Source organism: Limulus polyphemus, unplaced genomic scaffold (assembly GCF_000517525.1).
Source record: "Limulus polyphemus unplaced genomic scaffold, Limulus_polyphemus-2.1.2 Scaffold564, whole genome shotgun sequence".
Classification (NCBI taxonomy): Eukaryota; Metazoa; Arthropoda; class Merostomata; order Xiphosura; family Limulidae; genus Limulus; species Limulus polyphemus.
In genome coordinates this window covers 274,901-291,675 of record NW_013666174.1, presented here as the reverse complement: position 1 = coordinate 291,675, position 16,775 = coordinate 274,901, and the positions used below count along the sequence as shown (strand labels likewise).

The 16,775-nt window shown below is 33.4% G+C and overlaps 1 protein-coding gene across 1 annotated transcript in view; it reads right to left on the bottom strand.

Moving 5' to 3' along the window:
* The window catches only part of LOC106459125, a 31,294-nt gene extending 17,971 nt beyond the window's left edge, over positions 1-13,323 (bottom strand). Inside the window, exons 1-4 of the mRNA XM_022385562.1 lie at positions 13,175-13,323; positions 6,012-6,231; positions 3,230-3,408; positions 242-435 (exon numbers count right to left, since the gene is read on the bottom strand). Of these exons, the coding sequence (XP_022241270.1) occupies positions 242-435; positions 3,230-3,408; positions 6,012-6,231; positions 13,175-13,190 (609 nt within the window). The 5' untranslated portion in view covers positions 13,191-13,323. The remainder of the gene's footprint in view (positions 1-241; positions 436-3,229; positions 3,409-6,011; positions 6,232-13,174) is intronic.
* Between the last annotated feature and the right edge of the window lie 3,452 nt (positions 13,324-16,775).

Below are 16,775 nucleotides of genomic sequence, written 5' to 3'. Positions count from 1 at the left end.
TACTTATACTCGGGACACAATAATGTATATCAACTTCAACCTTTACTTATACTCGGGACACAATAATGTATATCAACTTCAACCTTTACTTATACTCGGGACACAATAATGTATATCAACTTCATCCTTTTCTTATACTCAGGACACAATAATGTATATCAACTTCAAACTTTACTTATACTCGGGACACAATAATGTACATCAACTTCATACTTTACTTATACTCGGGACACACACTCACCTCAATGTAGGACCAGTAAGACAGCTGGAAGTCAGTGAATATCAACTGTATATATCCTTTATTCTCGATGTTCCTAATAATGTACTCGGCACTGTAATCCCTGGGATAGTCAACAGGGAAGTGTGGAGACTCAAAAAACCCTGTGGTATTCGACTGGTAAAAGTCGTGATGGCCTTTCAAAACGTACACGTTTTCTATTAGGAGGAAAATTATAAGTAGAATAATAAATACATTTAACCGCCGCAGGCTCAGAAGATATTACAAAGAATTACCTGTTATTGTAGCTTACTTAATAAAATATTTTAAGCGTGATTTTTCTTGGTACACCACTCTTGAACGTTTTACGTTTGTAATATGATAATTTATAGGATATGAGCAACTCTCTGTAGAATCGTCACCATCTTTATAAAAAAAAGAAAGTTTTGCATGTACTCATGGATGAAGTTTTTGTTGTTTGTTTTTTCGACAATACGATACAGGTTTTGGTATAACAGCTATATTCAAGATACTTAAAGAATAAATTTCTCTATTACAGTAGATTCCAAGATTATGAGGATTACATGCGGGTTTACATAGATGAAGGTTTGGTAAAAAAACATATCAAACTTTTATATTTATTTTGCAAACATTTTTTAAATTTCTAAATGAAAACTTAAAAAGTATAATGAATCGGATAGGTAATTATCCATTTATTTAGTTTTTGCAAAAATAATCCTTAATTAAAAAATAATTTCTGAGTAAAAAAAAATTCCTTACTACGCTAAGATTTGTAATTACAGTTTAAGTAAGAAGGCGGCAAGACATTTGAATTACGTGATTGAAGCAAAATCTGTTTTTATTATTACTGACTAGCATAAAATATCCACGCTTTATTACGGAATGCTAAGGTCCCCTTATGATTCACAGAGGCCTCAATGTACCAGTCCAACGTCTCCATTATCTTAGTTACTTCTATAGTTATCCCAATGCGCCAATTCTTTAATTGATTCGTCTGTTGCCGTTTGCCGAACTTAGTTCAATTCAACTCTTTTTAAAAGCAAATAGTTTTAATGTAGCTTCTCAGGTTCGTTTTTTTCTTCCTGTGATTTTATTTGAATTATTTTCATTCTTCAAATTCTCCAGTATTCTCTGATTCACATTTTCTTTCCTTTGTTTGTTGCCGTTTCCCAAACTTAGTTCAATTCAACTTTTTTTTAATTCTCAGATTTGTATTTTTCTTCCCATGTTTGTGTTGGAAAAGAGCACTTGGCAGAAAACTTATATTGTTCATATTGTTCATTCAGTAACTGAAAATTAGAAAAAAATTGATACTTTTATATAGACCTTCAGGAAACAGAATTATGAGGCTTAAGGGCTATAGAGCAAAAAATTTGGCCAAAAGATTTTTGAATCAAATCTAAAAAATAATACCTAGGTGCATACCCTCAGAATCCCCTTTATATGCATACAAAGTTTCAGACTTGGTTTTGAATTTCGCGCAAAGATACACGAGGGCTATCTGCGTTAGCCATTCCACGGCTGAAAGAGAAACATGTTTGGCGGGAGAGAGATTCGAACCCGTGACCTTCAGATTGCGAGACAAGCACCCTAACTACCTGGCCTAAACGGTTTGTTTGTTTGTAGTTATGCACAAAGTTACACAAAGGGCTATTTGTGTTCTGCCCACCACGAATATCGAAACCCGATTTCTAGCGTTGTAAATCCGCAGACATACCGCTGTGCCACTGGTTGGTGTACAGCTTTAAAACATGTTCGGTTGAATATGAAGTGCGATATCATTTCTGTTACACATTTACATATTGTTGTTTTCAGAACTGATTACATTAATGACAACAGGGAGAAGTTGATGTTATTATTTAGGGGAGGCTTTCTTTAATAAAGAGTTCGTAAGCTGTGGTTCCGGAGTCAAGAATTTTAAAGTTTTCTAGAAGTATAGGGTGTATGTTATCCTCACTGTGTAATTGAATAGAAAGCTCAGGTGGATTGGTCAGCTAATATCTGCTTCTAACTGACATTCCTATGTGCACGCATGCACGTATTTGTAGGTGACGTGCAGTTTTACCAATATACGTAACTTTACAGCTACCGTAAGTGTATTTGTATACAACCCACGAGCGCATGATGGGTAGAGTGTCTTTTGTTTGTTTGATTTTATTTAAGCACAAAGCTACACAAGGGCTATCTGTGTTCTGCCCACCAGGGGTATCGAAACCAGGTTTCTAGCGTTGTAAGTCCGCAGACATACCGCTGTGCCACTGGGGGGGGGGGGGGTCTTTTGTTTTAAACATGTTTTTGATTCTAAATGTTGACATAACTACTAAATGTAGCTTACTTTGTGGGTAATGCGCTGTGATTAGTTTTTGAATTTGGGATTTGAGTTTAAAACTTTACCAATGAAAGGAGTAATAAGATGTAGTGGGTATTTTGAGACAGCGTATGGCTTCTTGGTAGGTTCAATTTGTTAAACTTTTCATGGTGGTAGAGTGGTAGGGGATAGCCATTACTTTGTGATTTGTTATGAATTTTCTGAGTGACGACAGAAGTAGTCAGAACAGATATTGTAGGCTCTGTTTAGAAATGGTTAAAGGAGAAGCTAAAGAACGCCAGGTAGCTTGTTGAGTAACGTTGTGTTGGAAGATAAGACACGTCCGGGAAGGCTAAGGTAGAGTTGCTAGAAAAGCCATGAAATAAGAGTAGGTAAATGTTAATGTTGATATTTTATCATAGCGTTTCCTGGAATGTCCGTGTCACAAACTAAAACTTGGGTACTTGTTTTTCGCCTTTATAACACTTTGGAAACACATAGGATTATCAAGCTTCCTGTTTTGTAATTTCTCTATTTGGTAATGCTACTTGTTTAGTAAAACTCGACTTGTGATAGTCTCGAGACGTTCTACTAAAGATTTCCTCTATCTATTAATATTTAAACATCTGTGCAATGTGTTACTTCCAATATGGCAAATGTTTTTAACAATATCTGCTACTCACTGACTGCCTTGAACTGTACAGCGAAACTGTCTGTGGACGGGAAGCTGTGAAGGACCTCGATGGTAATCAGCTTTGTCTTCGATTCATACTGCATAGTTGAGGACTGGTTACTTGTAGTTCCACAAAACTCCTGACCGAATTTCGCGTAGGCTGTCTCTTTAATGAAGACATAATCGCACCTGTAAAGCAAGAAAAAATAGTTCTGGTAGATCTTTTATTTTTTAATAATCAAGTCAAAAGTCAAAATAAAATTTCAGAAACCATAAATAATCGACCAGACAACGCAAATATACTTAACGATCCAGTATTACAAAAGTTTTTAATTAATCCCATATGTTCCGCTATTTTATGAATTTTTCAAGTATTTTATGCTCTACTTAACTACTGGTAGCATATAATATCCATGTATCCATTCAAGGCGTGAAATGTTATATGTGTAAACCGAAATCAATAAATAGTATATTGAATTTTACGACTTATTGTTTTACTACTTAACTATGGATTTGTTAACAGCAGATGTAGTAAGTTAATTCTATGAAGTCCACCTGTGGGACAGCAGTAACACTAAACTCTTGAGTTCGATCTCCCCGCGGTGGACAATAGCCCAATGTGGCTAAAACACACAAACAAGCATACTTTCTGTGAATATTTCTGCACTAGCAACATCTAGCAAAAAGTATTTTTATTAATTTAGTATATTTTGACCAGTTATCCACTTTGGTAATCGAATTTAAATTTTGCCAATTTTTTTCACGTTATTTAAAAAGACATTAGTCACTAAAAGCTAAATATCTAGACTCTGTGTACCTCCATACACACACACAAAAGTCTTGCAAACACTTTTTCTCAAATGGTAATTTTGGATATTTTTGTAATAAGTGTTGTCTCGTATGTGTAGATTATACTATTTTGAAATTATCGTAAAAAAACGTAATAGGTTTTTTTTCACATTATTGCACCTCTGGATGTGAATAGAAGATTGTCTGTGTTTAACCAATGTGGAATTTTTCAGTATCTAAGTATATAAAGTTTCGAGCTTGTAACCACACATATTTGTAGTTAGAATCGTTTTTAATCGCCGTATAGTAAAAATCATATTTTATATCATCAGTGTTTGTCATTTTTTAATATATATATATATCTACAAAAACGTTGTTTGAAAGACATATTTAGCAGGTAGAAAAACTGTTAGGAGTTTATTATATGGACAACCTGTTCTACATCACATTCTGATGCTCTTACTGTACCTTCATCAAGTCTGATGAAGTCAAGGCAATTGTACCACAACGTTGTCTAAGAACAAGCCACTGGGCAGGTTTTCCATGTCAACAACCCCTAACAAGCCTGATATAGGCTACATCCAAATTAATGACGTAAGGAAGGCTTTTTTTATTTAAAGGGCTTATATTTTTGTCGCCTCCAAGTGTTCTAACTCAGATATTTTATTAAAAAATGTACAACATCGTTTAGATGTAAGGGAAGGTCCTCTTCAGTAAAATGGCCACCCAGTTATATCATCGGTTATGAAATGCAGTCATATATAGTGAATTATATGTAACTATTGTTAATGCGTCACCTCATGAAAACTTTAAGGTGCTTACATTACCTCAGATGAAAGTTGTTCAAAATGTAAAAAATAATAATGAATTTGTGCTTTGCTCATTCAAATTTGCACCCATCCGCCAATGTGTCTATGCAATGGATATTTTACTCTGTTAATTTGAAACAAGGAGGAATTATAGACAGCCGTAAAAGAAACACGGTTCAAGTTCACTGATACGTTATAAAGTGCAATTGATTTATGTCCTGTCTTACCCCATACTAATGTCTACATTCTTTAACGTCATTATCTTAGATGATGCGCAACTTTCGCATGACGTATGCCCTTCCCGAGCTCTGCAGGGACTACTTTAGTGATTATGAAAGTGATTTAAATTCAACTGCTTAACGCAGCATTTATTTTACATTGCACTTATTATTTTACTATATTTTTGGCGGGTCTGTTTTATGTACTCTTATAAGTAAAACGGCCCTCAACCACGAGAAGTGCGTTTTTTTTTTCAGTGTTTAAAAAGGCTTTATTTCCATTCTTTGTTTTAACATATAATGACATTTATAATAAACAAGGTTTCATTTTAAATCTATTTGCTTTTCATGACATTCTTCTTAATTGGTGAATTGATTGGTTTGTTTGTTTTGAATTTCGCGCAAAGCTACACGAGGACTATCTGCGCTAGCCGTCCCTAATTTAGCAGTGTGAGACTAGAGGGAAGGCAGCTAGTCATCACCACCAACTCTTGGGCTACTCTTTTATCAACGAACAGTGGGATTAACCGTCACATTACAATGCCCCTGAAAGGGCGAGCATGTTTGACGTGACGGGGAGTCGAACTCGCGACCCTCGGATTGCGAGTCGAGCGCTCTAACCACCTGGTCATGCTGGGCGTGGGTTTTTCAATCTAAGCATAAAATGATATGCCCTCGTTTAACAGTGTTCTAACGTGTGAAAAACATTAAGATGAGACAAAGAACTTTAAGTTGTTATTTTTAGAATATTTTATCAGTTTGTTTTCATAATTTCTTAGTGGTAAATGCAACTTCGCTTGTCTTTATGTGTTTGAGAGCAGAAAGTAACACGTACTTCGACATTTTTTACTTTCAAATGTAATAAAGTTTATATCAAAATCAAACACGACTTGAAACAGTTAACGTGAATATTTAACTGGTGGCATTAATACATATATTTTTATATAAAATAAACAGTTAACTTAACATGCTTTACCTGCATGACTCAACAGAACTGCACTTTGGAATGTTCACGCTGAGATTCGAGACAACAATGTGACATGATGGGCAAGTGACTAGTTCCACACTGCACCGCTGGGGGGCAGACTGTTCCAAGTTTTCACTAGAGGCCAGGCTGCTTGCATTTCCTCCTTTAATGATTCCTGTCTCTCCGACGTCAATAAAATACGTTTTTCCATTCAGTGAGCTACATAAGTCTAAATGTACATAATCTGTATAATAAATCACATTGAAAAACAACTATATATATATATAATAATCGTATGTATATCTTAAATCCGTAAGTCTTCACAAACTCCCCAGTCGCTCAGCAGTAAGTTTGAAAGCTTACGATGCTAAAACAATTCAAACTAAAAACCGAATTAGCTTATAACAATTTTTAAGAAATATTTCACTAGCGGGGTAGTTCACTAAGTGCCACTCACGACAAAAGACACTTCACTTCTGGATTTTATCCCAAAGTGTGATCAACTTGAGTGCTTCGCTTCGCTTTTGGCTTTGAACCCAAAATTACCTATAGTAGTTAGATATCAGAGGAATTTTTATAACAGAGAATCTAAACTTATTGATTTTATACTAGTTCAAATACTACATGCGTTATCAAAAGGTCACCAGTTAAACATATATAATCCCACGTGAAGGTCACTAGTTAAACATATATAATCCCACGTGAAGGTCACTAGTTAAACATATATAATCCCACGTGAAGGTCACTAGTTAAACATATATAATCCCACGTGAAGGGTCACTAGTTAAACATATATAATCCCACGTGAAGGTCACTAGTTAAACATATATAATCCCACGTGAAGGGCACTAGTTAAACATATATAATCCCACGTGAAGGTCACTAGTTAAACATATATAATCCCACGTGAAGGTCACTAGTTAAACATATATAATCCCACGTGAAGGTCACGTGTTAAACATATATAATCCCACGTGAATGGTACCACAGTAGAGAGAAAGTTTGTTAATGTACGAACTTGACTCACAAACATTCTTATTCAGATCATTGCAATAATTTTATTAAATAGAAAATTTGAATCACTAAAGACATAAGTTTAAAAAGTAAACAAAACGACATATTTTTAATAAACTTTGTTTCTTTGTTGTTAATCACAAAGTTACACAATGGGCTATCTGTGCTGTGCCCATCACGAATATCGAAACCCGGGTTTTGCCATTATAAGCCTACGAACTTACCGCTGAGCCACTTGGCTGGGGGCTTTTTAATATACTACTAAGTTTCTTTGCAATATTTCGTATAGATAAACCAAGACAGAAGAGAACACATTTGCATTTGAATTAATTAAATAGCTACCAGAAGAACTACCGATAGGAAAGTCGTATAATGTGGAAAGCCTTTTGGTATGTTTATTAAAACCACTGGTGGGCAGGTTAAGCCAGTTGTGAACACATTATAAAAGTACTTAATTAGAACCTTTGGAAGTGTTAATGTGATAAAAACATTCGAAAGACAGAGTTTGTATAATTTAGTAATTGTTTTCACCTTTAATAATTCCGCTTTCACAATGCGGATGTACTGTATGGTATGTGTGGTAAAAAGGCATATTTATGGTATATTTATCATGTCACTATCAATAGATGTAAGATCTAAATAAAAATATGGAATTAGTACATTTTTAGATAATGCACAAAAATATCAAAGATAAACTTTACACAATCTTATAAATGAAGAATCATTTTTTCTCTTAGAAATGTTTACAGAGATCAAACAAGTTGTTTTGCTTCAAAAATAACTGAGTATTATGATTTCTAAAGAAAATTTCTTTCAAATGTTTAATAGCTTTCGATATAATTCTCTCGACGACTATTCGTAAATTCTTTGTTATCACATGTAGCCTGACATATTACAGAGAATACAGAGAGTAAGAAGCGAAGGCAACAAAGCATACAACTTAATATACTTTTATATACTGGTTGGAATTATCTCTGTACGTTGGACCTAAGAATGTAAATATTTTTTTTGAAGCTGTGCCTTAAAAATTTACAGAAAAAGTTTTTTCGTATTCTTTTCAGTTTTAGGCTCTTGAACAAATTGCATTTACTAATCACAGGGCTATATTTACTCACATAGGCGGAAAAACAGTTAAGCACTGTTAAGAAAAATTCACTTCCATCTGGCAGAAGAATCACTAATAATAACACTAAATTGTTCAACAAAACCCACCTACATCTGGCAGAAGAATCACTAATAATAACACTAAATTATTAAACAAAACCCACCTACATCTAACAGAGATTCACTAATAATAATACTAAATTATTAAACAAAACCTACCTACATCTAGCAGAGAATCACTAATAATAACACTAAATTGTTCAACAAAACCCACCTACATCTAACAGAGAGAGTCACTAATAATAATACTAAATTATTAAACAAAATCCACCTACATCTAACAGAGTCACTAATAATAATACTAAATTATTAAACAAAACCACCTACATCTAACAGAGAGTCACTAATAATAATATTAAATTATTAAACAAAACCCACCTACAGCTAGCAGAGAGTCACTAATAATAATACTAAATTATTAAACAAAACCCACCTACATCTAACAGAAAGTCACTAATAACAATACTAAATTATTAAACAAAATCCACCTACATCTAACAGAGAGTCACTAATAATAATATTAAATTATTAAACAAAATCCACCTACATCTAACAGAGAGTCACTAATAATAATATTAAATTATTAAACAAAATCCACCTACATCTAACAGAGAGCCACTAATAATAATACTAAATTATTAAACAAAACCCACCTACATCTAGCAGAGAATCACTAATAATAATAACACTAAATTGTTCAACAAAAGCCACCTAAATCTGGCAGAGAGTCACTAATAATAATACTAAATTGTTAAACAAAACCTACCTACATCTAGCAGAGAGTCATTAATAATAACATTAAATTATTAAACAAAACCCACCTACATCTAGCAGAGAGTCACTAATAATAATACTAAATTATTAAACAAAACCCACCTACAGCTAGCAGAGAACCACTAATAATAATAATACTAAATTATTAAACAAAAGCCACCTAAATCTGGCAGAGAGTCACTAATAATAATACTAAATTGTTAAACAAAACCCACCTACAGCTAGCAGAGAACCACTAATAATAATAATACTAAATTATTAAACAAAACCCACCTACATCTAGCAGAGAGTCACTAATAATAATACTAAATTATTAAACAAAACCCACCTACAGCTAGCAGAGAACCACTAATAATAATAATACTAAATTATTAAACAAAACCCACCTCCATCTGGCAGAGAGTCGCTTCCAGTTGCTGCCAAGACCAGCAGTAAAAATGTCTTCAGAACTAAAATTTGACAGAAACTTGTTTATTTGTGGCTCAAAATCAATTAATGCATTTAAAAGGTGAATAAATTAAACACATTTTTGCTGTTTCTCAAATTTATCTCAACTATAATATATAATCCTCAATGTTCGAATAAAATTTAATGTAATTCATATTTTTGAAAAAACTACAATTTAAATAAATAGATTCTCTTATCACTACAAGATGATCTACAGCATCAGTTAATTTTTTTCCTCTGGTAACACCCATGCTACTACTTCTCTGCAACTCTACAGTACAGAAGGGTATGTATCTAATGTAGACAAAGAAACATCAAAACACATTCTTCTAAATACTTCTTGACTGGCGTTCTCCGCTTTAGCCCAGGGTTATTGATAAGTGGAGTTATTGCTCAAAATTTAGGTCTATCGCAGAAAATTGAGCCTATAATTGATAAGAAAATAGCAGCAAAGCCCCTGTTTGTTTGTTGTTGTTTTTTTGACACACACACAATGAATTACATAGGACTGAATGGTCAGTGTGCCGGACTATAGATCTACTGATCCGGTATCTGCATCTCGTTACTGGAAAAAAAAATGCGCTTCGCACTTTGTGGTCGTGTGTGCGTTACACTGACGATGCTTAAATCCTACTATTCAGTCAAACAAGTACTGCCCAAAAGTTGGCGGAGGCTACTATTCAATAAATTCCTTCCCCCTTATCTATCAGTTAAATATTAGGGACGACTAGTGCAGATAACTCTTGAGTAGTTCTGGACGAATATCATAGCAGAAACAAACCAGGACATTAACAATTCAAAACATTAGTTTCGAACTGAATTAGATTAAAATAAACAAAAAGAATATAAATAGCTGTTTCTCGTGTAATGTTGACAGTAACTTTCAACTAAAACTACTTAAACACTTAAACTCTTAAAAATTGTTGTATGTTATTGGAATCTAACTTTTTATCAGATCATATTAGTTAAAGCTAAATTTAGCTAAAATTTTTATTCTTACGAGGTCAGACGTGGCCCAATTACTAGCTCCGCACTATCGGACCGTGAGTACCAAATAAAGGTCAAGGTAAAATATCAAATCAGCCTAGAGTAGCCTAAGAGTTGGCGGTGGGTGCTGTTTAGTAGCTTCTTTTCCTCTGGAGACTAGTCTCTAAGTTCAAAATTATGGATGGTTGTGTAGTTTTGTTCAAAAATTCTAAAAACTTAACAAACATACTCTTCTTATGAAAACGCCAGATATTTTATTTCGCTGTCATCAGATATTTCATCTAAAATCTTTGATAAATCGATAAAACACTTCACAGTTTTTCATAGGTTTCTGAGGTAAAAGTTATTTCCATCTGGTTGAATTACGATAAAGTAGATGAAGCATATATTTCGTTAAGTTAGGTAAAGTTCAAATGCGTTTTTCATCTTACACAATATACACATGGGAATGAGAAACTGACCAACAATGACAAATAGTTCAAAACATCTCTGACTTACACTTTACTTTGTCGTTCACTATGTCAAGCCAAAATTGAACCCCATTTCAGAAAAGGAGTTACCCAACAATTATTTAAGTATTTATTGAATTAAAGTCTAGAGACACGAGTATTTTCGTATGTTTCATAACATATAGTTTAGTTTACTGGGTTGGATCAAGTTAGATTAGATAAAACGTCTTCAAGACAAACCATTTCACTTTTACTTTAGTAGAAATTGTTCCATCTTGATGTATATTATAATGACGCACAAAACCATTCTTAGGACAAATGTACATTGTATTAACATATGCAAAACGTAGAACCTCTCACGTACAAATATCTTTCTTAGGAAAAGTAGGGTTTTCTGATGAGACTTTTTATAATTTTATCTTTCACACCTGGAAAAAAACCAAACGTTAAACAATAGGAATACTTATTAGTGTACGTCTTCTGAAACCGAAACCTAAACAACATTCAAAATCCTTCAAAAATGAAAACATTACAGTAGTATTCAAAATTTCCTGCTCAGCTACCTCCAAGCTTTCAGGCAGAATATCATCCCAAATACCTTATACAAGCTTTAAACATTGGAAAATATAATAATCAAGGCTTAAAAAAAAACGCGCATTCTCTCTGATTACTTGCACATGCCCCCCCCCCCCAGTGGCACAGCCGTATGTCTGCGGACTTACAACGCTAATAACCGGGTTTCGATACCCGTGGTGGGCAGAGCACGGATAGCCCATTTTGTAGCTTTATGCTTACTTAAAAACAAACAAGCACATGTAGAAGTTACAGCTTTAGTGATTTCTGAATTTATGAAGATTCGCAAAAACGTTTTAATTTATTGATTTTGAATAAATTGGGGTTTGTATGGAATAAACTACTTTACAAAGTAATAGTATTAATAATGGCTGGAGACGGCTTAAATGGGTAATGAAAAAACAACTTTAATATAAGTTTAACATAACAGCCAATGTACAACGTTTCGACAAGGTTTTGTCTCCAGCCATTATTAATCTCAAAGTGGGTTCCTCGTCATCGAAAGAGTAATAGTATGTTTTACCTAATTCGAAATGTGTGGACATAAAGTTAGAAAATCAAAGTAGTGTTCGCACTGTCACCCCCCATCAACAACATTTGGAATCAGATGCTCTCTTTTATACATATATATATGTGTGTGTGTTTGTTACTCAACTCGTCAGAAATGATATAGACGAGGCACTTAATTTGCCTTTCATTTCATTCTTTATTTCCCAAAATGCAAGCATAACCTCACATTTCTCACACAGATAAGAACATGGAACATAAACCAAAGTATTCAAAAGTCGTCATAAGCACATATCGATATAAATTATATTTATAATCAAATGTGCTGTATAAGCTTGCAAGAAATGTATGCAGAGAAATCAAGAATACACTACGAGACACCAAGTATTAATCAACTGTGTTAGACTCTTTACATTGAAAACATTGCAAGGGATTACGCGTTTAATATGAAATTAAATGACTAAAAAGCTTTCCTTTTAAAGAGCCGTTAAGCTTGTGATACCCGAATTATCAAACTACTGGTTAATTAATACATAACCAAGAAATAGAATGAACAACCCCAAAGTTAAAATAACGATCTCTAGGCACTAACTCTACAAGATTTGGAGCTAAATTAGATTCTATGTACCCCTCCTCTTTCATTGTGTTTCGTTACAAGCGTGCTATTGTCATTAGTTGTACAATAATGTACAGGATGTTGGAGACATTTCAACGTAACTTCACCAGTTTGATTTAAGGGGTTGTAAAACAGCCTTCCTGCTTAACATAATGAGAGACATAATTTTCTTTGAAAACCAGAGACCTGTTTACTTTCCTTTTTCACTGTTTAAGGAGTTGTAAAACAGCCTTCCTGCTTAACATAATGAGAGACATAATTTTCTTTGAAAACCAGAAACCTGTTTACTTTCCTGTTCTAAGGAAAAGTGAAGTTCCCATTTCAGAAAGATATCGAATTTTGACAGAAATTGTTATTTCCGCCGTTAACGTGCGAGATTTTCCATTAGATGGGACAATCGACATAGTTTCAATTATAACACGTATACAGTTCGTTATTAAGCTGAACTCCTGAAACATGCCCGAAATAACTTACACCGAAAAGGTATGATAATAACTTACTTGACCACAGCTTCATCACCAGTGAGTTATGACGGTTGTGGAAGTTGAACAAACCTAGACTATTATTTACGTCCTTATTAAGCTGAACTCCTGAAACATGGCCGAAATAACTTACACCGAAAAGGTATGATAATAACTTACTTGACCACAGCTCCATCACCAGTGAGTTATGACGGTTGTGGAAGTTGAGCAAACCGAGACTACTGTTTACGTCCTTGAAATTTTCGATTGACACTAAAACCAGAGCATAATGTTAGTATACCTGCTCGTATCGAAGCTATGCAGCGTGTGTTGAGTGACAAGGCAAAACAAGCCTTATAAACGTGATAATCATATATCAGTGAATACAGGCACGGAGCAAGCAGTGAGTGGTTTTGTCATGTGACTCATAATAAGATTATATACCACAAATATTACACATAGGTTACCTGTTTCCACGTGTCTTGCCAAGTGTTCGAAATTTGAGTGCTGCAAATGTGAGCAAACTACGGGGAAAAATCTGTCTTTTGTATTTTAGATAAGTGTTTCTTATATTATTTTTATGTAAATAAAATGCTAATTAAATATTATCTTACACTTCAGGAAAATGCAACTTCAATCTTATAATAAAGATGGTGCACATATCATATTTGATGTTTTAGAAAAAATGCTCATATTGTCTTTTATATTAAATGTGATGCATATATCGTATTTTATATTAAATGTGATGCATATATCGTATTTTATATTAAATGTGATGCACATATTGTATTTTATATTAAATGTGATGCATATATCGTATTTTAGAAAAATTCTGCATATATCAAATTTCATATGAAAAACAAAATGCTGGTACGTTTAAATTTGTTTTCTTTCTGGAATACTCAAAACAAAATTTCATAATATATATCAACTTCAAGTAATTCTTCACAAAATGAAAAGCGTGTAAAAAAACATGAAACGGACACGTTTTATAAACTTGCTTGTTTGTTATTTTTTTCTTAAGCACAAAGCTACACAATGAGCTATTTGTGCTCTACCCACCACGTGTATCAAAACCCGATTTTACCGCTGAGCCACTAGGGGACCATTTTATGAACGTAAAGCTGCCTGTGCTGTCTTGATTTGTTTGTTTGTTTTTTTAATTTTGCGCAAAGCTACACAAGGGCTATTTGCGCTAGCCGTCCCTAAGTTAGCAGTGAAAGACTAGAGGGAAGACAGCTAGTTATCACCACCCACCGCCAACTCTTGGGCTACTCTTTTACCAACGAATAGTGGGATTGACCGTCACGTTATAACGCCCCCACGGCTGAAAAGGGAACATGTTTGGTGGGACGGGGATTCGAAACCGCGACCCTCAGATTACGAGTCGAGCTCCCTAACTACCTGGCCATGCCAGGCCGTTGCTGTCTTGACCAGTAGTTTGTTTAAAAACGTTTTGATAGTTATTCAAATAACTAACTTTCTTAAGGGACCATTGTTCGTACAAATAGAAATATTTTCTCAATTCTAAAGCTGTATATTTTACAGTCAGGTGCAGATAAACATTTAAAATCCATGATCATTTTACCTAGTTAGAAAAAATTAATGATATTTTATCTGCTTAAAATGAAACGAATTTCGAAAGAAAAAAGGATATTTTGCCTGAATTTCTAATATTTATCATAAAAATTGTAGCATGTATAAAATGTTGTTGTCTTCAGAAAAATGTTACTTATACTTTATTTTAAATATCAAAAAATGAAGCATGTGTCATATTTTATATATTTTTTAAATGCTATTAAGTTCACATGTAAACATTCATATGTTTGAAACATTTGTCGCAACTAATATCCCAAATAATTAGTTAATTTGGAAACTAGCATGTTTTGTAACTAAGAACTGTTTTTTTTTTCATAATAAAAGATTGCGTTTTGAATCTGTCTATTTTATGTTAAAACTGTCAAAATATTTTTTGTAATGTATATTTATGATGGAAAATTATGTAAATTTAATACTGTCTTAAAAGTTTACAGTAATGTGGCTTCGTTTACTCATGCGTATTACACAATTCTTATTACACGTTGTTTACAACGTGTCTGGCAGAAACACGTGCGGGCTACAACGTGCTCAGCAGCTTAAATCTTTCAAAAATCCTCTTCTCACGCTATCTGCTGTCTAATGAAAACTCTCAAAGTCATGTGTTGTATCAGTGTCTAACAAGGATGTGAATAAATTAAAATTAATGAAGAGATGCTATTTCTATATTAAATGAAGAAGTCAATTTGCCTGAAGATACTTTTAAATCGAAGAAGGAAATTTTATTCGAAAAACTCAAGAATCCATCACTTGCGATAATGATAGATGTCGACTGCCAAAATGCAGCTTGCATTCAGATAAATTAAACATAGCACATAATGAAACTGCGGAAACAGAGGTGACAAACCTAACAACAGTGTCTTTGCTGAAACAATGCTATTGGAAAGTCAAGTAATACTGTAGAATATTGGAATGTCAAATAACACTGTAGAATATTGGAATGTTAAGCAATACTGTAGATCAGTGCTAGGGGGTCGAAAGAGTTTCACCAAACAAGGAATGATTAAGAACATAAAAAAAAACTCTACAAAACAATATTGCCTGTGGCAGCAGGGGTATCGCGCAAATTCAGATAAATGATTAGAGTGTCGTCAGTGACAAAAATGTTGGGGGACCATTTCTGTAGATTGTTGAAATGTCAAGAAATACTATTGAATATTGCAATGTCAAGTAATATCGTAGAATATTGGAATATCAAGTACTAATGTAGAATATTGGTATGTTAAGCAATACTGTAGAATATTGTAATGTCAATTAATACTGTAAAATATTAGAATGTCAATTAATATTATAGATTATTGGAATCGCGAGAGATACTGTAGATTATTGGAATGTTAAACAATACTGTAGAAAATTGGAATATCAGATAATACTGTAGAATCTTGGAATCGCAAGTAATACTGTAGACTATTGGAATGTTAAGTAATAATGTACATTATTGTAATGTTAATTAACACTCTGGAATATTGTAATGTCAAATAATACTGTACATTGTTATAATGTCAATTGATACTGTAGAATACTGGAATCATAAGTAATACTGCAAGTTATTGGAATGTTAAGTAATGCTGTAGGTTATGGGAATGTTAAGTAATACTGCAGGTTATTGGAATATTAAGTAATACTGCAGGTTATTGGAATGTTAAGTAATACTGTATATTATTAAATGTTAAGTAATACTGTAGATTATGGGAATTTTAAGTAATACTGCAGGTTATTTGAATATTAAGTAATACTGCAGGTTATTGGAATGTTAAGTAATACTGTAGATTATGGGAATTTTAAGTAATACTGCAGGTTATTGGAATATTAAGTAATACTGCAGGTTATTGGAATGTTAAGTAATACTGTATATTATTAAATGTTAAGTAATACTGTAGATGTTTGAGTAAAGAAGCACATTATGCTAATATAATAATAGGTGAGAAAACGACGATTTAGAGGCAAGGAATAATTTCAATGATGGTGGAACATACTACACGTTTCGACAGAACATTGGTCTGTCTTCTTCAGGTATCATCAGTACTAAGCAATACATCAAGTCGACACATTACTACCTAACTGGAAATAATCTCTACAAAAGGAACAAAAACTAGGCATATAGAGTATCCCTTGTGAATGTGGAAAGAAATACATACTTGATCTTCATCGGGATTCGGTCCGTGTTTTGGACCAGGGAAAGTCA